Below are 24565 nucleotides of genomic sequence, written 5' to 3'. Positions count from 1 at the left end.
GGTTATTCATTGGTGAAGTTGTAAACGCGGCTTAGAAAGGGAAGGAAATAAAAACGCCGACGCGGGCTTGCTCCCCAGGACACACGCACAGCGCTGCGGGGCGCGCCCCCCCAGGCCTCGGCGCCGCCCCAGCGCCGCAGCAGCCCGGCTTGATCTCTGCAGCAGCCCGCGGAACTCCAAGGCCGCGGACACCCGCAGGGCCCAGCCGACCCAGAGCCGAGGCCGGTCCGGGGTCTTGGGACTCAGCCCGCTTTCCTCCCCAAAGTGGGTTGGGGAAGAGGGCTAGGGAGGCCGAGATTCTCGCTGAGGTAGGGACGCAGGACAGACCCCGAGGCTTGCCTCCCTTTCCCAGGCGAGCGCTGCCTTCTCTCCACCGCCCCCGGGAGTGGCCGACTTTATTAAAGCAATTTTTCAAGAAATTGCTAGCGGTTCCCAGGTGATTGCACAGTTGGCTCCAGAGCGCCAGGCGAATGCATTTTTCCTCCCACCCTGTTATCCAAGGCGGAAAGAAAAGAAGGAAAAGAAAAGATCACTTTGGGGGAGCGGTTGGATGCTTGGGGAGCTTGGACGCTCCACAAAGGAGATAGGCCAGAAAGGAAAGGTTGGGGGCTGCGCGCTTCCCCCGTCCCCGGGTCCCAGTCGAGCGGGCTGCGTTAGGGAAACCGGGTGCTGGCTAGGAAGTGGAGTCCGGGCTTCTTCACGAACGCCTGGCGACCGGGAGTGGGGCCCCCCAGGTCTTTTCTGCTCCTGGGCAACAAAGTAATTGTTTGAGAAGTGTGTCGTGCGGACAAAGCGGGCGCCGGGTCTGGCGTTTGACACCTGCGCTTGGAACACAATGGCTGCGAGCGAGCGAGCGCTCCTAGGGAACAGAGCATTTATCCGGGTGCGGAATACCTGAAAGTGAGCTCTATTTTTCAAAAAAAAAAAAAAAAGTAACCAGCTCTCTGAGCTCTTCCCAGTGAATGCACGTGAATTCTCGGCTCAGAGAGGTATAAAGGTATAATAACTACGCCATCTTACCCACCAACTCTAGTTTTCTAATTCGTGCTTAAAGGTTGGGCCTCAGTTTATGAGGTTTATTGTGAGCTTTGAAATATTATTATTTATCTAATCATCCCGATCGTTGAGCTAATTCCCTCTTTTCACAGAAACATTCGCACTTGGTAGAACATTAGGCTATTTCGATAGATTTTCTTAGGCACGCAAAAATGAGCACAGGTAAAGAAATTTAAACAAAAGGAAAACAACCAAAAGAATCTGTTAAAGCGATACAGTATTAACTTTTAAAATCCAAATATTTTCCCCCCTAAGTTTTGAAGCTATTGTTCCTGTCTGCTGAAAGTGTTTTCCACCCTAAAAATATCTGTGGAAATATTCGCCAGAAATAAGTTTTTAAGTGATCCTGATGTTTACATGAATGTCCATAATTTTGCTTATTACCTTGTTTTTCTCTTACTCAAAGTGAATTCTCCACGTTTGAAACTGGAACACATTTTATTTGTTTTTGTTCTTGTTTCTTCATTATGTTGTAGTCTTTGGAAATTCTTTTGTAAATACTTGAGAAATTCATTATTAACTAAAATATGATTGAGCTGAAAGTTTGCATTTCTCAGAAACATCTCTTTCAAAGCCTGGATTCTCATATATTTAATATCAAGGTCTTGCTAAAATAATCACAATTATGCAAATGCTTATAAAATATCTCCGTTTGATTACTGGAGATCTTTTAATTCATTAAACAAGATTTATTTGACATAGAGGCAGCGATTGGAAATAAATGATTATGCATTACAGTAGTATATCTATTTTGGCCTCTGCTTTAACTCCTATTTTTATAGATTCATCTGAAACTAATTTTTCCCTTTATTTTTACGTCCTCTCAAAAGGATATGTATATATATCAACATATACTAAAGGAATTTTAAGTTAACTGTGTAGCTGCATTTTTTAAAATTACCTATGTGAATTAGTTGCTTCTTGAATAATTTTATTCTGTACTCTGCATTATCTTCTCTTTTTACATCTTCTATTCAATAAACAAGAAAATATATTAGAAAAGTTGAAAATATTTTAAATAAATAAACCTCAAAGTCAAATACTAGTTTTTTGCACACTTATGTTTATGAGAAATGAAATGTATCACTACATTCCTAGCTCATGCTTGAAATTTGTAAGAAACATTACCTTCCAGGTTCCCTTCCCCTCTCAGAAGAGAAATGTAAAAATACAGGAAAGCAAGGCACTTGGGATCATTAATGTTTTACTCCAAAATTGAAATCATTCCTCCCCATTAAGCTTTATTTGGGAAGTGCAGCTGTGGATAATTTTTTTTTTTTAACTTTACTTGCCTTGCAAGTGGTGTGATTCTTCAATCATGGTATTTTGTGAAAATTTTTCCAAAACACTGAAAGTTATTTGATATTTGGCTAAGAAGTCCTCTTTGCTTCTCAGGAGCTGGACAATCCACGCCTATTTCATAAGAGACCAAGACCGACTTCTAGAAGGAAATCTGTGCAAGGGAGGTTTAGACAGAAATTAAGTGAATTTAGAAACTGACATAATCTCCTATCATTGTAGGATCAGCCTGCCCCATCTCAAGCTTCCTAGTGGGCCTCTCACTTGAATTACAGGAAAATGAGAGAAAGCACAATAAAACATGAGTTTGCTTTCTGCTTACTGAGACAGAGTGCTGGTTGTCCTTGCTCATTCCTGAAAATGAGCAGTCATCTGTTCTCTACTGACATCAGAAGGAAAAAAGTGTACCTTTCAGGGGCCTGTAGCTCCTCTTCTGATTAGATTTGACTTTAACCTCACACCTCTCTCAAGGTTGTAGCTTGAACAGGTGGAGAAGGCCATGAAGACCGGTTTTGTATAGAGTGTAGGTAGAACCCTAGCAAGAGCATATTTCTCCCCAGACATCTCCCATAGCACCCTAACCATCTGCTTCTCTGTCTAGTGAGGACCCTTGGAGGGCTGCCAAAATGATCAAAGGCTATATGCAGCAACACAACATCCCCCAGAGGGAAGTGGTTGACGTCACCGGTCTGAACCAATCACACCTCTCTCAGCACCTCAACAAGGGCACCCCTATGAAGACCCAGAAGCGAGCCGCCCTGTATACCTGGTACGTCAGGAAGCAACGGGAGATCCTCCGACGTAAGTGTTCTTTGCCTGCCTCTGCCTCAATCTGGAGTGATCTGTGTCCTCACTCTGACTTCTGTGGGCTGCCTCAGTTTCCCCTTCATCATGAGGTCCATCTCGAGCACTTGGCAAATATAAGGAAGATGGCAGGTGCATTTGACCTTCATAGTTGATACACAGTGGGTTCACTTGTATCATTTTCATCTCTCCCAGCCCCTTACCATCCAGCTAGTTGCTCTGACAGGTCCTTCACGGTGTGCCATGTACCTTGAATAATTTGGTCCTTCTTTCCAATTTCCTTTTCTTTGACACCAAATGATAAAAGAGTGGACTATCTTCCACCAAGTACACCCAGCATCCCCCATTGATATATGGCCCCAGGTCAGAAGATATTTCATAGCTGTCAATAACTTCCAATTATTCATAATAACTATTCTTTTCCTCCCTGCTGGAAAAAAAGTATTTAAAAATAAAGGTGTTTGTGTAGATAAATATATGCAGAACTTGACCCTGTTCTTTGGGAGGGGAAGTGGTAGGATTGAATCCTGAAGCAATTTAAAGTACTGATGCACATTTACAAACATCAGTTGTTTGGGGACCTCAGCTGGTGACTGTCTAATGAAGATTATACTTATGACTGAGGAAGGGCACAATAAAAATTTCTAGGCTTGGAACTTTGACCCATCCATTCATGTTATTCCCACCCTTATCCCCAGATTTTCTTTCTGTCTCAACATTTCTTTTATGAAATGATACTGGAAGGTCTTTGGTTTGAATTCTAGGGAAGCTTGCACTGCATTGGAATAACAGGGGTACAAATAGCACATTGTCTTTTAATTTTAGGACAGTAACCTTGACATCATACTTTCATAGAGTTTGACCTGGACTACTCCTAGGAAAATTTTTTGACACTTGTCTCTCGCAGCACACCATTCTCTGGGCCATGGCTGTATCTCCTTGTCAAGATGTTTACTTTCACCACTTTCTGGGTAGGGCATTCTCCCCCGCCCCCTTGCTGGATAGTCACTTTGAAAAATCACTAGTTTTTTTATGCTACACACTGCTCTGAAGTAATGGTGACCATCTTTGTGATCTCAGTGTCTGCTGGAAAGCCCTTCACTATGGAAGGAAAGGTTCTAGGTATTTATCTCATGTGCATAGTGATTTGCTCTCTTGTTGGAAGCGTTACATGGAATGATGGGAAGAAGCCAATTGAGAACCATTTGTGGCTTGGCAGGGGAGGCCTTTTAAACTATAGGTTGACCCCCATCCATGATGACTAGCTCTGGAAGAATTTGTGTTCCTGACATGAACCAACTCAATAGTTCTTACAAAGTCCAAGAAAAATCTCAGGAGCCACAGTCTCCAGAGGCCCGAGAACTGTTGGGGGCCCACTCTGCACCATCTCTGGTTTGCTGCCTCTCTGTGTTCACTGGGAGTTTCCTTCAGAAAGGACAAGGGGGCAGGAAAGGGTGGCTGGGCCTTCTAAAATGGCAGAGGTTCCAGATTCTTAAGATGCTCCAGAAGGAATGATTTACAAAAGCTGATGGTAGTGTTTGCAAGGGATTTTTTGTTGTCATTGTTATTGTTTTTAAGTCACAGGAGACATAAAGCTTAAGAAACATTCCTTTCCTCTGTTAATATCATACACACACCTAATATGTGCCCAACACTATGCCAGGCTGTGGACACACAGGTCCTTTTCTGCAGGGACTTACAATCCACTGAGGGAGTTGAGGTGTTTGGGTAAATAATGACAGCTGCTCTCTAAGAGCTGTTATAAAGGTGTACACAGGGGGCAGCAGGGAAATTACTAAATCACCTGGAGACATCATGGAGGGATTCCTAGTGGAGGTGACATTTGAATCAAATCTTGAAGGATGAAGACAAGACACATAGCATGGGATCAGAATTAGGAAGGGAGATGAATAAAAGAAGAACACAAGTGAATAGAGTGAGTGGAAAGAGAGAGAGGGAAATTTTTTTTAAAAGAAGATGATAGATGAGAACAAATTTTCATAAAAAAACAAAACTAATAAATGGTAATATTCATGGGCCTGTCTGCACACAGAGTCTCCTTGTCTAAACTACCCTCCAAGCCTATAAAGAGATTGCTTAAACCAACCTCTCTAAGTTAATTTTATGGGTAAAGAACATTTTCTACCTCCCTCCCCCTCCCAATGAATCCAAAAGGAAATGGAGGATTGGAGGTGGCTGGAAGGCGATCTAGTGGGAATCTAGTTCCTCAAGCCCCTGAGGTCAGTAGATCTTGCACCTGCAGGCAAATCCCCCTAGCTGATCCAGGCATGCTCTGGGCCAAACACCATTCAGGCTGCAGCCTCCTGAGGGCAGATGACTGAGGCAGCCCCCACACTAGGGGAGGCTGTGTCTCTCCGACCACAGACAAAGCTTCAGGAGTCAGTTTTATCACCTCCACAGAAGTCAGACTTGAGGTGTTTGGGGGTGTATTATTTAGGTTTTCTTTTTAGCCATATGTGATTTATAAACTGGTGGTTAGAAGCTCTAGAGTCTCCAGGCTGAGTTTGCATCTTGATTCTTACCTCTCATCCATGTGATTTGGGACAAGTTGTTTACCCACTCTGAACCTCAATTTCTTCATCTGTAAAATGGAAAGAGTAAGAATTTTCACATAGAGAGTGCTGTGACAATGGGTGGGATGAAGGGATACAGTGAGAAGATGTTGTACAAAACCTCACCATAGAACTAGCTCACTACATGTCCACCATGACAACATCTGTTCGCTTCAAATGAAAACTCTTACATTGATCCCAGGTCCTTGGGATTATCTACATGGGCTTTGGCTATGTCTCAAGAGTGACTCAACAGGTGCCTTGCCAGACCACAGAAAGGAGAGAAAATATGGAGCAGACACCCTGGTCTTGTGCAGGCAACTTCTCTTTTCCCTTTTTGATCATCCCTTAGGCAATTGCACACAGAGAGCGCCGTGAAGACCAAATAACACAAGCAGCGTGAAAGCACTTTGGAAAGTACGACCACCAAAGGAATTTGGGTCATCGTTGTTGTCCTGACCAGGGGTTAATGTTCTTAAAGACTGTTTAGTGCCCCTTTGGCTTTCAGCCCAGTCCCATTCCATAAGTGGGGAGGCTGAGTGACCAGGAAGTTAAGCAACTCATCTGGCATACCACATTATCACAAGGAGTCAGTGACTTCTTCCTTCTAAATTTACCAGAGACTATTTTAGATCTCTAAAGGCATCGTTGGGCACCAGAGAAAACCATCCTAAGATGGCCTGAGAATCATCCAAAAGTGGGTGAGCCCCAAATCAAAGGCACCAGTGATAGTTCAGTCCATCTGCCAGGGGGAGAGTTCATGATCTGGCTACTGCTTAAGCCAAGGCCCACCCACCTGCAGCTGGGATACTGGGTCCAGGTTGGTTAGAAGTCCACTGTTTCCCTGGGATGGAAATGGATTCTTAGGCAATGAGTTCACAACTGCTGGAGGAAAGTGGACTGAAGGACCACACTGGGAAGGGGGTCCTCCCAGTAGAGGGGGTTCAGCTATGAAGTAGTGACCTTTGAACCTTAAGGATTTGGGGTCTAGTTGTCCAGAGGAACAGGAAAGAGAACATTTTAAAATGATGGCACAGCCAGGTGTGGTATCACAAGCCTGTAATCCCAGCGACTCAGGAGAGTGAGACAGAAGGACCATATAAGTTCAAGGCTGGTCAGCACAACCTAGTGAGATCCTGTCTCAAAATTTAAAAAGGGCTGAGGGTGTAGTTCAGTGGCAGAAGGCCTCTAGGTTCATTCTCCAGTACTGAAAAAAGAAATGATGGTACATTGAGTCATTACCATAGGGCTTTGGAGGTTGTGGCCACCAATGCTCTGAGACCTGCAGGAATTACTCGGAATTGAGAAAGAAAAACAGCAAGGTCCAGAACATGGGGATCAGGAGCTAGAAAATGAATTTATTATATGTCCTTGCTCAACAGAGTGCTTGGCCTCAATGTCTATTCATCTGTAAAAAGGAATCAATTACCCCTGATGAACTCTGCTTCATGTAGGAGCGAGGAAGAGGACATCATAAACCTTTTTAATAAAGTAGATATTGAATCTTATTGAAGCTGTCATAAAGTGAATATAAAATTTCATAATCTGAACCAAATTGCCATCTTTTTCATTCACTCAACAAAAATATGTATGCCTGGGCCCTGGAAGCAGACAGGGAACACCATTCCATCTGTGTATATCTTTCTCCAACTTGTTGAACCTCATTCCTAGAAAGGTCCTGTATTTCAGTCTCTGCACTTGCCATTTTTTAGATTTATTAGCAAATCTGTAAGACTTTTCCATCTTGGTTTGTCTTAAACTGACCCCTGGCACCCATATGTACACATACATTCACACACATACCTTTGCTTTTGAAATTACACTTGAAATCTAAAGTGCATCTTCTCTTCTTAATACAAAGCTCCAGGAATGTTTATTTCAAAGCATCATTTAAAAGGTTTTGGGCTTGGTATTTTTCCAAGAACTTATAGAATGCAAATGCCTAAAATATGTGAGGAGACAGGAAAGGTGGGGAGAGCTATCTGCAGTCTCTGAATGTGTTATGTCAGTGTAAATTGCACCTTTGAGCAGTTTCCCCCTGGGCCTGAGACTGGGCTGGGTTCAACCCCTTGCCATCCATATACAAGAGTTCAGGATGCAGAGTGTTGCTTCCTGTCGGAGGGCCAGGGAACCAAAGGAAAAAAATTAATCTCAAAACAATGGCCGGCTACGTTTGAGCTCCTTCAGGGAATGAAGGAACCGAGTGGCTTTGCTGGAGCAACTGAGGTGGGCAGTGAGCGGCCTGGCTCGAGGCCTCCCCTCAGGAGCCCCACGTGGAGTCACAGCAGTTTGCAAAGTAGAAGGGAGAGGAATTATGGGGTCTTTGTCCGTCAGTCTGTCCGTCCGTCCGTCTGTCTGTCTGCTGGGTGAAGGCTACCGCCCCTATCAAATCTACTCCTTTCTCTTTTCAGAGTTCAACCAGACAGTCCAGAGCTCTGGAAATATGACAGACAAAAGCAGTCAGGATCAGCTGCTGTTTCTCTTTCCAGAGTTCAGTCAACAGAGCCAGGGGCCTGGGCAGTCCGACGACGCCTGCTCTGAGCCCACCAACAAGAAGATGCGACGCAACCGGTTCAAATGGGGGCCCGCGTCCCAGCAAATCTTGTACCAGGCCTACGACCGGCAAAAGAACCCCAGCAAGGAAGAGAGGGAGGCCTTAGTGGAGGAGTGCAACAGGTAACCCCACCAGAAGCCCACCTGTGGACCCAAGATCCATCCCCTCAGTCCCGGGATATTGAGACCCTGATGGTCCAGAGAAGTGTGGCTAAGCGGGAGTTCCAGAACCCCCATTTCAATGTATTGAGAAATAAGTTTGAGAAACATCATCTGGATACTTAGAGAGTCACAGCATATGTTAATATATGAATAGCTCTGAGAAATCCTCCAGCCAAGAAACCCTCAGAGTGTTGTTGGTTGTTAACCGTGGCATCTTTCTTCTATGGAATACTGTCCAACACTCCCATCAATTCTTATTCTAGAAGATACTCTGGAGAATTCTGGTATAAAATATGATGCCAGCCAGTGAAGTGAAAAAAAAATTGTTTCTTTGACCTTTTTACAGGCCAGGGCAAAACTATATCTGAGCCACAGATTCTGACTCTGGCCTCTACCAATTGTTGTATACCCATTGGTCCAAAAGGAAACTTGACCGGAGCCTAAGAATTGTTCGGACGTGTTCTTTCCACTCTGCCCACATTGACTCTAATAGAGTTCTTTTTTTGTGTCTTAATAACTATGTGTATTTTTAAGAAAGAACTTTTGGAAATCCTTGGAATATCTTTTTGTTTCATCCCTGCCCTAGTCGCCCTGGCTCCAGTACTGACTTTCTAAAAAACCTTCTCTTGACTCTGGCCAGAGCCTGTGGGCCCTTTCTTTGTCCCTGGGCTGGGTTGGCTTTGGCAATGGTAGAATGAGGCCAGGAAGCCCAGGCTTTGAAGCAGGGAGGCAGAGAAATGGACCTGTGCATGCCACAGGTCCCTCTGGTGTGCTGCTGAGAATTCCCCCATCATCTAGTGGTATATAAAAATATTACTCACACCTGGGTTTGGGGTTTAATCATCACTAATAAAACTAGAGACTGGCCATCTTCAGCTGCCCTCCTTTATATCCCACCCAATCTTCCCTCTGCAGGAAGTTCTTGGGTATGAATAAGGAATCTGACTTTCCTGACACTTTTGGGGTGTCCAAACCCTAAAAGCCCAGAAGTTCTCTCATAGTTCTATGAAGAGACTTAGTCAGAGCCACCAAGGGACTTTGCCTTTTGTGTCAGAGTGGCAGAACAAGGAGGTGTCAGGAAACCTTATATGGCCCCCTCCCTGAACTAGCTCTCTTCTCATTAGGAGCCACACCAGAGATCCAAGCCCCTGCCTTCCGGGGCAGCACAGCCTACTACTCTGTGTGTGCTAAGGCCTCCCCCAATCATCCTATCAGATAACTACATGGATCGGCCTTTTTTCAGGACAGGGTTTTCCCAGCTCCCCATTCAGCCATCTACCTCTACACACTGCTAACCAAGACTCCTACAGTTGTATGTCTGGCTAACACTAGGAACCCTCCTTCCTCCCACCCACTGCCATTCTCACCATCCCCACTCTGTCCATTCCAGGGCAGAATGTTTGCAGCGAGGCGTCTCCCCCTCTAAAGCCCATGGCCTGGGCTCCAACTTGGTCACTGAGGTCCGTGTCTACAACTGGTTTGCAAACCGTAGGAAGGAGGAGGCATTCCGGCAGAAGTTGGCCATGGATGCCTATAGCTCCAACCAGACACACAGCCTGAACCCCCTGCTCACGCACAGCTCCCCCCACCACCAGCCCAGCACGTCTCCTCCAAACAAGCTGCCAGGTAAGCAGGGTTTGGGCCTCACTGCACCGGACCTCACCATCCTGGTCCTCCCCACTGGTCTTATCTGGTTCAAGATTTTTTCCCAAGAAGTAAAATTTGAGGATGGCCTTTGGACTCCCATTGCCAGAATATTCTTGTGAAAAGGGTATGTGGCTCTGATTGGATTTCTTCCAAATCCTTACTCAAGCTTTGGGTGTAAGGGATAGCTTGGTCTTCAGGGAGTCCTTTGCTCGATTCGCCATTCCTGTTCTTCTCCCTGTGTGGCCGCTGACTCAGCTGGTCAGATTCTGCCCCCCAAAGGCTGCATTGTTGGTATCAGGTCCAAGCTGCAGGCAGAGGATTTGCAGATGTGCATCACCAATCCCTGTGACAGAGAATGGCATCCTAGATACCCTCTGCCATCCACAGTCATGCTCTACGCTAGAACTCTCTCTAGCTCCTGCAGGAGAAGCCCAGTGGCCTTTAGGGAAGGATCTCTTAGTGGCAACATCTGCTTATGGGCTTTTAATCTCTGTCATGGTTAGGGCAGAGTCAGTCACTTGAAATCTGTTCAGTGATGAGTTGGCCAAAACCAACAGACTTCCTACTGTGTACCAGGCCCAGGCCTGGATTAGGATGTCCTTGCTGTGGGGTTTGGGTTTGTCAGAGTGGAACCTTACAGCCTCACTATGTATGGTAAGCACCCCTATACTGTGAGTGCTATCTTGGACACAAGCTGGGGGTCCAGCCCTTCTGCACTTTAATTCTTCCAGGAAAGCTGGCTTCCCAGAACTGATGTGCTTATTTGGGTCTGTTTGGTACACGTGTTGACCAAGTGTGGCATAGCTTCCTACTCTTGGTGAAGACTTGTGAAGGGAAGCCAGCAACCGATTGTACTCAGGTGGTTCTGAAACCTGTTCCTTCTCTTGCTTGCTAGTTGCCCTTCTGATGGGAAAAGCCTAAGAACTGAGATCTGACTCAAGTGTTGGGGTGACCATGTCACTGGGACAGGTTCAGAGTCACCCCCTGGGCGGTATATGCAGTATGCAAACGTTTGTTCTGAGCGTGCCACACCCATAGCATGGACTCTTCAGTGGTCTCTGGGAAGCTGATAGTTCCCAGTGTGAAATAGGAGCCTCATCTGGAGTTTCTCTGGCTCCTGCTTCCACAGAAAGGAAGGGCTCAGGTATACAGAAGAAAGTTGGGTTATTCTTGAGAGGCAGGGAAGCCCTCAGGAAAATGCCAGGCTCATGGCAAAGAAACTTAGCCTCTTTAAGGCAGGTTAAAGCAGGGTTCAAAGGGCAGGTAGATGGCGTGTGGCCTGCATGGAGAGGGATGGGAGTACTTGCCCACTGTGGTGATCCACAGGGCTGCCTGGGAGCTGCAGGGGGCGTGGCTGGGGCGAGGAGCATTGTTGAGAAGACAATGGCCATTGTGCTGGGACCTGTGATCTCCACACCAAAGTCAGGGAGCCTGCAAGCCAAACAAAGGCCAGCAGCTTTTTGACAAGCTGGGGTTGTGCTGGGGTCACCATAGGGTCGTTAGCTTAGGCTTTCTGTATCCTGAGGAGAGATAAGGAGAACTAGGGCTGGAGGGACAGGGAGCAGGTACTGGAAACAGAATGGGGGGATGGAGGTGCACAGGAAACACAGCCTGGATACCCCATGGATGGGAATCTGATTCTCTGGAATGTCCCAGAAGTCTGGACCTTTTATATAAATCAAGGAATGATAGAAACAAGAGGGACTTAAAAGAGAGAAACCGAGGCCCAGAAAGAGGTAGTGATTTGACAAGCCACCAAGCAATGAGAGCAAACAAGGACTGGATCTCAGGTCTGCGGATCCTCATGCTATACTTTCCCTTTAACACACACGTGCTAACACCATGTCCCCACAACAGTGCCAGGAACTCACAGCCCTGCCCTCTCAGAACTTGTTCATAGGAAAGATATCACACCAGCATGGCATCCCCACAACCAGCTGGGGATCAGTGTTATCTTTGGTGGCTTCCTGGTTCATTCTAGGGGGGGGAAAAATCCTACTGCTATTTATTTTATTTTCCTTTCTTTTGGGTACCATGGATTGAATTCAGGGGCACTCAACCACTGAGCCACCTCCCCAGCCCTATTTTGTATTTTATTTCGAGACAAGGTCTCACTGAGTTGCTTAGCACCTTGCTTTTGCTGAGCCTGGCTTTGAACTCACAGTCCTCCTGCCTCAACCTCCCAAGCCGCTGGGATTATAGGCTTGTGCAACCATACCTAGCCTCCAGCTATTTCTGGAGCAACATTTTTGGGACTTTGTTCCTATTTTCAATGGCTGCTTCCCCTCTGCCATAATTAGGGGCTTATCACAGGAGTCATTTTCCCCAGTCCAGGGACTGGATTCTCTAGGTATAATTTTGAATCTCAGGTTATAAATGTGGCTAATTCACGTAACTTCTCTGAGTTTCCTCTCTTTAAAATAGAGAAATAGTACCTCACAGTCCGCATGAGGATTAAATGTTTTCAAGTGTGTGAACGCCACCTTCCCCAAAAGACCGCACAATTTTTATCATCACTCCTAGAAGGTTAAATAAGCAGTCGAAGAAAGAATGCCAGGCAGCAGAACACTATGTTTTTTGTTTGGTTTTGTTTTTTACTTTCACACGCTGGGACATTATTTCTAATAATGAGATATATGAGATATATCCTGCCCCTGAACTGAAGCAGAGGCATCTGCCATGCTAGTGCTTATGGTGCAGGATCAGAGCACTGTGTCCCCATCTCAGGCTGCCGGGATGGCACATGAGCTTCGATGGGGCTCCTGGGTAATAGACCCAGGGTAGGTGGACAGCAGGTTGGAGCCCAGTGCTCAGAGAAGGCTTTGGCGGTGCCCACAGCTAAGGTGTGATCTCTAACTAAGCCCAAAACATAAAACTGAATGCAGAATACCAAAAGAACTCTGTGATCCTGAGGCAAGACCAATACCCAGAGTCAGTGTTAGCAACCTCTAAGTCCCCCTGTCTCCTCTGCAAACACCAGCACCTGAGCCGGGAGACAAACCTTTCCCCTAGGGAGGCAGAGCATCCTTTCCCTTACTGAGCCCTTCTCTCCCATCCACGCTTACTGCCTTGTGGCCCACTTGCCCAAGATGACCACAGTGTGACCCTGGTCCTGGAATGTCCGGCACAATAGGGGTGGCAGGAGGAGCACTTTGCCTCTGTCAGCGGCTGATTGGTTACAAGGTGCCCTACAAACACATTGTCAGCAGAATCAGCTGTTTTCAGCGTTGGCCCTCCTCGGCTTTACAATCGCACACCAGCATGCAGCCAGGGGTTGTCATGGCTTTGTCTCCCTTATGCATGCTTAATTGACAATTAAGTTGGGGCTTTGAACCAGCCTGGCTGCCGCTGATGGGCCTTCATCTTTCCAGGGAGTGTCACAGGGGCACCCTTTGTCTACTCTTCTTGGGGGCCTGAAGTTACTGTAGCAGGCTGCAGGCAGCCATTTATCTTGAGCCTGGAAGGCCTTTATCTGCTCCCCCCTCATCCCAGCTCTCGCCAGCAGGAGCTGTCCCTGGTTATAGGCCCCATGACAGCCTATTCTGAGGCCATTGAGCAGACTCGGAGTGATGGCCTCTACCTCCATTCTGGAGCTGAATCAAGGGAAAGGCCCCCAAAAGGTCAGAGGGCAGGGCGGCGGCAAGAAAAAGGACTGGTTGGAGACTGGTGCTGGTATTGATTGGCTTGAGGAGAAGGAGGAGGAGGAGGAGGAAGTTGGAGTGGGATGGAGGCTGGGCTAGCCTTGGCCCAAACCGCAATATCTGCTGCATGATCTGGGGTGTCCTTGCTCACTGTACATTTCGCTCCAGTCCCCAGATAAGTCACCTGGCCACTGCCTCAAGGAGACAAGGGTGGGACAAATCATCATCCTTCACTCACCCATACATCCTATCCTCACCTTTGGGTAGAGAGGTGGGGGCCCATTCTCCTGGAAAGAAAATGAGGCACAGGGAAAAGACAGGACCTCTCCAGGGTAGCTCTGAGGTATCCTGAACCTCAGCCTCTTTCCCTAAGAGGAGACGGTGTTTCTGCAGCTGCTTCTCCCTCCCTTTGACCTCTATTTGTCCCATTCCCAGCCCAACCAACTTGACTTCCCTGACTTGAAATCAGAACTTGCAAAACAGTGCCTGCCTCCCCTCGTCCTCCTTCATACCTCCTCTCAAGTGACCTTCAGGAATCTGACCTTGGGTCTTAGACAACCCTGACTCTGGGCTAGGTTGCCTGTGAGGATGCTGTTGTTCTCTCTGACACAGAAATATACAAGACCCAGGGAAACCTCAAAAGTACCCAGTGGCAAGATGGTAAAGAATTCCATCAGCTAGTGTTGATTGAGTGCTTCCTGGGTACCAGGCCCTGGCTGAGCACCTACATGCATCATCTTATTTAAGCTTTACACAGCCTTGCAGGGCAGAGACCATCTGCACTGGTATCCCTATTTCGCACTCAAGGGAAGAAGATGATTAGGGTGTAATTCCCCAAGTTCAGAGAGTTGGTAAGTGGTAAAGGCAGGTGTTGAGCTGTTATACGCCGCCCATCTCTCTTTGCTTTGAATGACAGGAGCTGTGGGAGAATATGGCCAAAGAGATGGTACGGATCCCCAGTCTGGCTAGTTTACTATTTCCTCCCCAACTGTTGCCCCTGGGGGATTCTGTAGGAAGAAATTGAAGCCCCCTCTTCCACAGCTCATCCTCACATGTGTAGAGATTTGAACTGCCCTTGCATTCGGGCCTGTCTGGGGCACTAAATGCCTTAACAACTTAATGGGGCCTCTGAGACAGTGCAGGCACCTCAGCTCACCTCTGGGAGCTCCGCCCCCTCCCTGGACAGCAGACAAGGGGAGGGAGTTTATGAGGGTAGTTGTAAAAATATTCATTCAGCAGCAAAGGTTCTCAGAGTAAATGAGACCCATTGTCCCTAAGTTGCAGATTATTTCAGTTTGGAAGAGGGACACATCCTGTCATGGGTCATGCTGCTGTAGGAGACACTTTCATATTGACTTGGGGTTCCATGGTGGACATGGCTTCGGTGTTTTCCGGCTAAAGGACTTTATCTGATTGCCATTTTATCTCTTGAATTCCAAGGTCATTTTATCTTGCGGGTGCCACCCCATTGGCTCCCACTAGATTGGAGAAGACAATCGGGATATTAATGAGATTAAGAGGCCCAGCCTTCAATGTATTCTGCTGTCAGCCTCCCCTGATAGGGGACTATCCCTGGTCTGCATACAAAGAAGCCAGGCTGCCGGGCTGGTGGAGCTCTGACCTCTTTACAGAAGCCGGCAGATACTGGACTCCTATCACCAAAGGCAACCCCACTGGCCATGTCTAATCCCCCTGAAGGATCCTTAGAGGATTCAAGGACTTCTCACCAACCCCAGTCTGCTCTGAGGAGGAAGGAAACTTCCTGCAAGCACAGAGCACCAGCCTGCAGCTTATGGCAGAAGTGCTCTTAGGACCTGTTTGTAAAAGGTGTGATGGGAAGTGACAGGAACTTAGAGAGAATTAAGCACTAGAGGTGCAGAGAGAGGCAGAGATCTGTGCAAACCTTTGAAGCCACCTGCTTAATGGGAAGGCACAAGATCTGGCCTTTTGCCTCCACTCACTTTTCAAAGGGAAGTAAAAACACAAATGAGGAAGGAGAGGGAATATGTGTATGGGTACATATATGTATATAAATGTGTACATAATGTACACACATGCATTTGTGTGTGTAAATATATAGTTACATATAAAACATATCCCCCCAAATAAAATAAAGTCCAGTGAAGCTCTCTATCCTGGTAATTATCCTGGCTATTCACAAGTACTCTAGAATAGGGATCAGCAAACTTCTTTGGAAAGAGCCAGAAAGTAAATATTTTAGACTTTTCAAGCCATGCTATCTCTGTCACAGCCACTCAACTGACTTTGTGGCACAAAAGCAGCCACAGACTATATGTAAACAAATGAGTGTGGCTGTCTTCTAGTACAACTTTGTGGAGCTGAAATTTTAATTGCATGTAGTTTTCAACTATCATGATATATTCTTCTTTTGATTTTTTTTCATCCATTTAAAAATGGAAAAACCATTCTTAGCTTATGCATTATATAAAAACAGGCTGCTTTGACCAGCAGACTACAGTTTGCTGACACCCTCCTCCCCCAGCACATGCCCACTTTGGGACAATGGTTCATACACTTTGACAATCTTTAGAACCACTTGGGGACATTCTAAAAGTCCCAGTACCTAGGTTGCAACGCAGCCCTGTGAAATCAGAGTCTCTGGGAGTAGGACTAGATATCAGTAGTTGTTGAAATTTTCCAGGTGAGCCCAATGTGCAGTCAAGTTTAACCCACAGTGTTACAATGCATTGCTTATCAACTGGGCATGTGTTCAAATGCAGATTTTGATTCTGTAGGTATTGGGTGAGGTCTGAGTTTCTGCATCTTGGTGCTGTTGAAGAGGGTGTTCCAGGGTCCACACTTTGAGTAGTGAGTATCTTGGAGGTAGGCAATTAACAACTAAGCTCCCTTTGTCTCCCAGTCTACCATTGCCAAATGATCACCAACTCTGACATTTAATATGCACTGAAGATATTCTGGGGGAAAGACTCTTAAAAAATACAGTAGGCATGGCAAAATCGGAAATCCAACCTTACTTTGGCCACTTCTGTGTGACTCTGGACAAGTCTCCAAAATCTCTGTGCCTCAGTTTATTGATGTATAAAGTGGGAATACCTACTTGGGCACATGATGAAAGGATTAATAGGATGAAGTATGTGTATATGTATATGTAAATTACCCCAGACATAGCAGACCATCATAGATGATAGCTGTTATCATTTCTTGCTGAGGCTCATGTTCTGTTTTGTTCTTTGGGGTTTTTCCCTTTCCCCATCTCTCTTCAAGATTTCATTCAATCCTATTTGTTTTGTTTTGTTTTGTTTGTTTGTTTTTTGATGATGCTGAGGATTGAAGCCACAGCCTTGAACATAGCAGGCCAGCACCTCACACAGAGCTGCATCCCTAGTTTTCAATCTGGATTTTTACAGAACTTTAGTATTTCCAACTAGATACTCATCTTGGTGTTTGCAACAGACTGTGCCTAGCTTTGTAGCACCTTGGCAATTTCCCATTCCTCCTGAGAGAACTGCTCTGTGATACCATAAGGTGTATCCAGGGTCATGAGGCCTTTAGTACAAATATAAGACAGAGTAAGAGGAAGTTAGAAAGGGTCATGAATTGGCATTGGGGGTGAGGGCTCACGAACATGGAACAGGAGGTCAAGGTTCATAAGATGACCATGAATTTCCTATACCTAATAGGGAATTTTCCTCTGTGAATGGATAGAAGTGTGAGTACCCCACTTGTGTATATTGCTTGTTAGTAATTAGCCCTGGGAACCTGCCAATTAGAGGGGGTGTGGTTCTTTCCTGGTGGAGGCCACCTCTGAAGAGCTTAGTGCTCTTTGTTCTTAGAAGGGAAGTTCCCTCAAACTTCAGGCAAAGGAGCTGTAAGAAGAGGAGGTGAATACAGACCTGCAATGAGCCCAGGAAACCTCAGAAGCTCCTGAGGGCTGATGTTCTGGAAGCCACTTGCCTCACCCCATAGCATGCTTTGCCTTACTCTCTGCACTGACTCAACAGCCTCAGCAATAGCACACTTGTGTGACTTCAGCCACCAAGCAGCCAATCAGCAAGGGAGGCTGCCACCTTTCTAACACTTTTGGGAGGTCAAGAGCTGAGTCCTCTCAGGAGTCATACTCTGCATGTTGGGGGAACACGATGGACATGGTCTTTAGCATTTAGTGACCTGGGATGTCTGCATGTCCTGGGATGAGCTGCTCACAGGTTGCCTCTTTCAAGATCAGACTGAGCATGTGCATCCAGGAAGTCAGGTGTAGCATTCAAAATAGACTTGGCTTGAATTGTGCTTCTCTCATTATCTGACAGTGTCATCTTGAACAAGTTCTTTAGCATTTTTGAGCCTCAGTTTCTTTGTCTAGGAAATAGGAATCATGACACCTATCTTCTAAGGGCTGTTGTAAGGCTTAAATATGATAAAACACACCTAGAGCCAAGCACAGTGCCTGACAAGGAAGGTTGGATGCCCTTGGTGAGCAGTACGGCTGACTCAGGAACCTTTGGGGTGTTGAGAGCAGGGAGGGGCTGTGGATAGCACTGGGTTCTTGGCAAGGATGTGGTTTTGCAGTTTCACTCTGGAAAGATTTTCCTTCCCATGTGCTTTGTCATTTGAGATATCAGAAACCATGAAAACCAAGTATTGTCAAGATCTGTGATTCTCAAGTCTCTCCCAGACCACATAAAGGTCATCCAGGGAACTCTTTAAAAGTTCCACCCACCTACTTTAGGATCAGAACTGGTTGTTTCAGCATAGGAAGTTGCAACAAATGTCTTGAGAGTTGGACCCACAGCCAGGATTACTAGTCTAGAGACAGCAGGAAAGTTCTGGAAGGAGTTGACAATAACCCTCATAGTGCCTTGCTCAAGTGGGAGAGGAGAGGCAGCTGGAATCAAAAGCCCTGAATGAGGATTCAGGAGACCAGAGCCACTAATGAGCAGGGGTGACCTTGGGCAAATCCTCTGACTTCTTGAGGATTCTGGCAAATGAAGGTGTTGCATGAGGACCTTTCCTCTCTGACGGGTTATTTTGGAGATTGTGTGTAGCTTCCAGACTTGGGGCCCACAGCTCTGATGCATGAAGTGCAGGGGGAGGTTTGCCATTGTGGTACTTTAGAATTGAGCTCATCATCTGCCTCCCTCCTCCTTCTCTCCCTCACTCTCTCATTCTGTCCCCAGTTCAGGAACTGTGTGCTGTTAGAAGCCTTCCACCTTTATTAGGGATCATTAGAGCTTTACAAGCACCAGCAGATCGGGTGGGGCCAGTCACAATAAACAGATTTATACTGGGTATAAATGAGACATCTATAACTGCTGGAGGTTAACGCTTTCAGGGCCCCTGAGTGGCAGCCTGCGTGCTCATGCTTTTTGGCCCTGTCTCCCACAAGGTCAACACCTGCTGAACTGGGTTGATAGTGAAATCCAAGCAAGTCCTTGTTCAGCAAGGGTGGAAGCCCTCTAAACAGCATCTCCTTTTTGTGTGATATCAGTTTACATACTGGACACCAAGTTAGTGCTTCATTTATCTCTAGGTGTTTTATAGATGGAAATAGAAATGAACAGCCCATCCTCTTTGCTGTCTAGAATCCTACTGCCAGGTGAATTATAGGGTTTGCATCCCTACCTGCCAAAGAAAACCAAAAACAAATAATCCTATTCTTACCATGAAGAAGGTCCCTGGAGTTTGTAAACACCTACCTCACTGTGTGCTTTCTGGGTGGGAGAATTGTGGGTTATACTGACATCAAAGCCAAAGCTGGATTTCTTCAGCCAGGCCTGGCACATAGCAGATGCTCCACATATTTGTGGAATGAAGGTATCTGTCAGAGAGCTTTCTGTCCAAAAGCATGATGCATAAATGCCCTATTTTGCAAGTTTAGTGTTCAGTTTTAAACTGAGCATAAAATTCAGTGTGTTTGATATAACATCTCTGTGTCTTATTTAAAGCATCTCTTCCCTTTTCGAAAAACAGTGTCAGCTAGCTCCACCTCTGTTAACACTGTTTACCTAAAGTATACAGTTCACAAAATAATATCACCATTTATGCTACCAGGAAGTTTTCAAAGAATATAATATGACTTTCTCCCTAATGTTCCAGAAGCTTAATTTCCTCTAGTCTAGTTTGCTAGTTTAGTCAATCCATTTAGTTTCATTCTACTAGTTAGTTTAATGTTCTCCCAGTTAAGTTCCTTTTATAATCTGTTACCAGTAGCCCCAGGGCAAGAAGAGACCGAGAACTACTCTTTCTGAGTTTCCACTGAGTGAACTGAGTTCTAGACGCAAATCCAAAACATCTGGAGAGACAGAAGCCACAGTGCCTGGCTCTGGGCAGACATCAGTTCTCTGAGGGTGCTCCCTGAGCACTTGACTGGTGCTTCTGTTCTCCCAGCTGAAGAGAAGCTAGTCGTTATCCACCTTCCAAGGTCTCTGCACCCAACACCTGGTGCTCCTTGGGGCCAGCATCCACAAGCCTGCTGGGTGATCAGTGGCTATCTATCATGATGATGATGCTGATGATGATGCTGATGGTGATGGTGATGAAGAGGCTGGGGTCTGGCCAGGCAAACCCACATAATGAGACATCTCTGAAACTTGCCAGGCCTCAAAAGACCTTCTCTCTGGGTATCACCTCCCAGTAGGATATTGCTTCTGAATGGGTTGCAGTGGAAAATCTCTCTTTTCTAAGGCAATTTTATTAGCCCTTCAGTCACAATACAGATGTCTGTTTATAGGACCTTACTTTGTATGGACACCCAGTGGCTCAGTCTGCTGATGGCTTTATAGCCTTTCTCCCATTGCCCACTCCCACTAGGAGCATCACCATTCTCCTCAACAGCCAAGCCTAGGGGCCTTTGTTGCAGCCATATTATCTCTGCCTGCAATGGCAGCCTCAGAAAAGACCAGACCCCAGGAGCCAGACTGCAGCAGGTCACTGTCTGTCCCCACAGTCTTTACATCTAACACCACCCATGGTTAACCCTTCTTAATTTTGCCCCAGTTTTTTTGCAGAAAAAAGGCATTTAAGTTACTTATGTTGCCATAATAAATCCCCATTAGATGACTTTACTCCTTACTTCTGAAATCAACCCAATGGACCCCCAGAATGGGTTCTAACAGAACACATCACACTCACCCTTGATGGACCTGCCTGGTGCCTTCAGACATGAAATCACTCAAAACTGGCAGTCTATTTCTCCAATTTTGATTGTATTTGAATCTCTCCTTTCTTTCTCCCATTTTTCCTCCTCAAAAAGAATATTTGCCTCTTCTTACCACAGAAAACCCAGGAGATTTAGAGGACAGATGTATACCACTGTAGCTTCTCCACCACTCCAAGTTGAGGGAGGTGGGAGCCCTCCATCAGAGTTGAAGCATAAGTCATTCATTCCTAATTTGTTCATTTAATACATATTTGAGTGCCTGGCACAGGCTGGGCAAGGTGCTAAGGAGAAAACAGACAAGATCCTGCCCTCATGGGGCCTACATTCCCCTGAAGGGTGCAGCCAAGGAACAAATCTTTAAAATCAGTTCAAACTATGAGTGGGTCATCATGGGTGGCTCCACTTATCTAAAGCTGATGTGGGGCTTATGGGGAAGAGGGGAAAGTGTCAAGTTCAAAATAACAGACTTGCTGAGTGTCCCCTGAGAAAAAGCAGTGGAAATGACCTTGTCCTCTCTGAGCCTCAGCAGTTCATTCTGCCAAGTGGTCATCCGTGACACATTGAGAAGCAGACAGTGGGAAATATTCACAAGGGTGAAGACTGCTCAAATTCTCAAGGGCCTGGAGCAGCCATCTCCAGGCTGAAGTGATCATTGCAAGCTGCCTGATGTTTGCCTGCCAAATGTGGCAAGGACGAGGCGGGGCACCTCAGGTAGACCCAGTGGGAAGACACTGTTTCTGTTGTTCTTCTGCCTCCTCCCTGTGCAATGTTTTCAGGTGCACGGGGCACTTCTAGCTCCTGATCTCAGCCAAGATGCTTTTAATGGAAGATTTTTTTTTTCTTGGTTACATTTGCTTTGATTTTTTATAAGAAAACCAGTTTGTGGGCTTCCCTGAAGTGTCACTCAACTTTTTACTCCTTGAGTCAAGAATGTTTACCGTCCCCACAGGTCTGTCTGTGTTTCTTCTCTTATGAACTGGGCTCCTACCTAAGCCACCTTAGGATCTGGAATGGAAACTAGCCCAGTGTTTAAATTGCTTTCATCTCGCACCAGCTTTTTTTCCTCCTAGGCTCTCAGATTTTTAATCTCCTAAACTCTTTGCAAACATTAATCTTTTTCCTTAGAAGGAAATATTATTAAGAATTGGCAAAAAGTGCTGTTACAAAGGAGGAAACCGAGGCAGCAATGCGGATTCATTTGAAAGCCTTCATTTCTAGGGTTCCTGGGTTTCAAGCCAGGGAATTTGTTCACATTCTTCTAACCTCAGATGAGTGTCTCACAAGTTCACCAGACTGGATCATTTGTCTTTCTTCCTCTGCCCCCAAGAGAAGCAACTCGTGCTTGGAGTAGGGGGAGGTTAGAGTTATCAGGACACAGTAAAAGGCCATCAAGACTAGCCTAACCCCCGCCCCCCGCTACACAAAGTTGTGGTTTCGTGGGAAAGACAGCTGTCTGCCCATAATTTATGGACATGGACATTTCCTTTTGGGAGAGTTTCTCCTTCACATGCTCCCTCCTGCCTGAGTTTAAATTCCCAGTTTCCAGACCCAATGGGGCTGGGCCACACTCTGCATGAGGTTAGGAACACAGGGGAAGAATGTGTGTGACAGAGCCCTGGCCAGTTGAGTAATGTTTACTCTGTTGGTGGCGGGGACGCTCACTTGTTGGCAGAGGTCCACCAGCCAGAGGAACATTCCTGCATTATCAGGGATGGGAGGTTGGCTTGAAATGTCAAGGGGGAAAGGCATCCCACCAGGTTCTGGGTGCAGCTGGCAGACTTCAGTGAAGGTAACCCCCAGGCTTCAGTGCCAAGGACCACTTGAGGACAATCTGAGCCCCCACATTGCAAGAGAGTCCGTACTTCCTCCTCTCTTCTTATAAAAGAACAATTCTGGATGTGAGATCCTGGCTGATGTTGCTCTTTGATTCGCCTAACATTTTGTCTCTCAGCAGAATCTAGAGCTTCTCTGATATTATTCATCATTCTAGCATCTGAGGAGAGGAAATCTGTAGGCCCATTTTACAGATTGGCTGACCCAGAATCATCATATCTTTGAGAGAGAGAGAGCTGATTTAAAGTATCAAGAGGTGTCTTGTTGGGCTGGGGATGTGGCTCAAGCGGTAGTGCGCTCGCCTGGCATGCGTGCAGCCCGGGTTCGATCCTCAGCACCACATACAGACAAAGATGTGTCCGCCGAGAACTAAAAAATAAATATTAAAAAAAAAAAGAGGTGTCTTATTGATCTCTGGAATTGTGGAATAGAGATTGCAACCATTTTTCCAAGATCTTAGAGAATCATATATCTAGGGCTCTATGAGCTACAGTTATAAACCCTGAAGCACAGGTTTCTATGGTTAATGTCACCCTCTGAGCATCTGCTCCCTGGGGTCCTCCTGTAAGACAGTTGTGTCTGTCTTTGAATACATTTGCACAGTCGGTTCTATATAACCTAAAAATCACCATGCTTTGCTAAGGAAAACCACAGCACTGTTGGGAAAATCAAGTTTAAAGGCACAATTCTTGAAAACCTTATCAGTGACATATTTTAAAAAGATAAGAATCCAATAAAAACTTTAGCAGAGTTTTACACTTGATAGTTAAGAAGTACATAAATGCTATGCAGTCATAAATATGTACTTGAGCTTGAAAAACTCCTGACGTTTGCTTAAGGAAATGGGTGTCAGAGACAGAGGGATGTCTGAAATCAGAAGAACATTGTTACCTTTTTTTTTAGGGGTGGGGAGGGTGCTGGGGATTGAATCCGGGGCCTTGTGCATGTGAGGCAAGCACTCTACCAACTGAGCTATATCCCTGGCCCCATGTTGTTACTCTTGATGGTCATGAATGTAGCTTGTGGCAACAGAGTGACTGAGATGGCTGGCAGATGTTCAGGATGTGTGTGTGCGTGTGTGTGTTTGCACATGCATGCACACAAAGGTGGATTTGGTTTAGTCCTGCATGGCCCCATTCATCTGGATGCAAATTTCTGAATTCACTTGGTGTTTTTTGTAAGAATTTCACGTGACTCTCAAAGTATTCCCTAAAACAGCAATGGATTGAAACAGATTCACACTTTTAATACAATTGCTACATTAGAACTGATCATATTTTCTCCTGCTAGAAGCAATGCCCTTTATTCTGGGACCTGGGTTCTCAGAGTAGCTGGGGTCTCATTCCTTCATTCAGTAGATAATCACAGTGCAGGTGCTGTGTGAGGCTGAGGATGTGGTAAGGAGTAAAAGCCATTCTCCTCCTTTAAGGAGAGGGGAGTAAACACATCAGGGTTCAGGATAACACAGTCCTAGGGGACGAATCGCCTGCACAAGTAAATACAAAGGATGGAGCAGACAATCACCAGGACCAATCAAGAAGGGCTTCCCAGAGAGCCGACAGTCCTCTCTGGGATGAGACGTGGATAAGGGAAGAGCTTTTCAGGCAGAGCAAAGAGTGTAAGCAAAGCACAGAGGCAGGGCAGGCAGGGCTATTTGAAGCGGGGCTGGTGACCTCTCTTGGCTGTATGGGATGTGGCAAGAGATGATGCACGTAAGACAAGTTGTGAAGTCCCGATTTCACCAGTTTTAGATTTCTAAGCAGAGCAGCGACTTGGTGTGGTTTTGTTTCAGAAAGAAATCCCAGGCCATAATGGGGTAAAGGGCATCCTGGAGATGTGTACTGACCCAGGAGGGCAAT

General features: G+C 46.0%; 1 protein-coding gene across 6 annotated transcripts in view; it reads left to right on the top strand.

Annotated features, from left to right (window-relative positions):
* Hnf1b (HNF1 homeobox B) overlaps window positions 1-24565 on the top strand; it is a 51268-nt gene that overhangs the window by 1957 nt on the left and 24746 nt on the right. For 3 of the 6 annotated variants that reach the window (XM_076870365.1, XM_076870364.1, XM_076870363.1), the window contains exons 2-4: window positions 2957-3156; window positions 8222-8408; window positions 9838-10073. In XM_076870365.1, coding sequence (XP_076726480.1) covers window positions 2957-3156; window positions 8222-8408; window positions 9838-10073 — 623 coding nt within the window. Of the gene's footprint in view, window positions 1-2956; window positions 3157-8143; window positions 8409-9837; window positions 10074-24565 lie in introns of all 6 variants that reach the window. The other 3 variants (XM_076870362.1, XM_076870361.1, XM_076870360.1) reach the window with 1 other exon arrangement.

The sequence above is a fragment of the Callospermophilus lateralis genome, chromosome 11 (assembly GCF_048772815.1).
Source record: "Callospermophilus lateralis isolate mCalLat2 chromosome 11, mCalLat2.hap1, whole genome shotgun sequence".
NCBI lineage: Eukaryota > Metazoa > Chordata > Mammalia > Rodentia > Sciuridae > Callospermophilus > Callospermophilus lateralis.
Note: the sequence above shows the minus strand (reverse complement) of the source record. Positions and strands in the feature narration are given on the sequence as shown.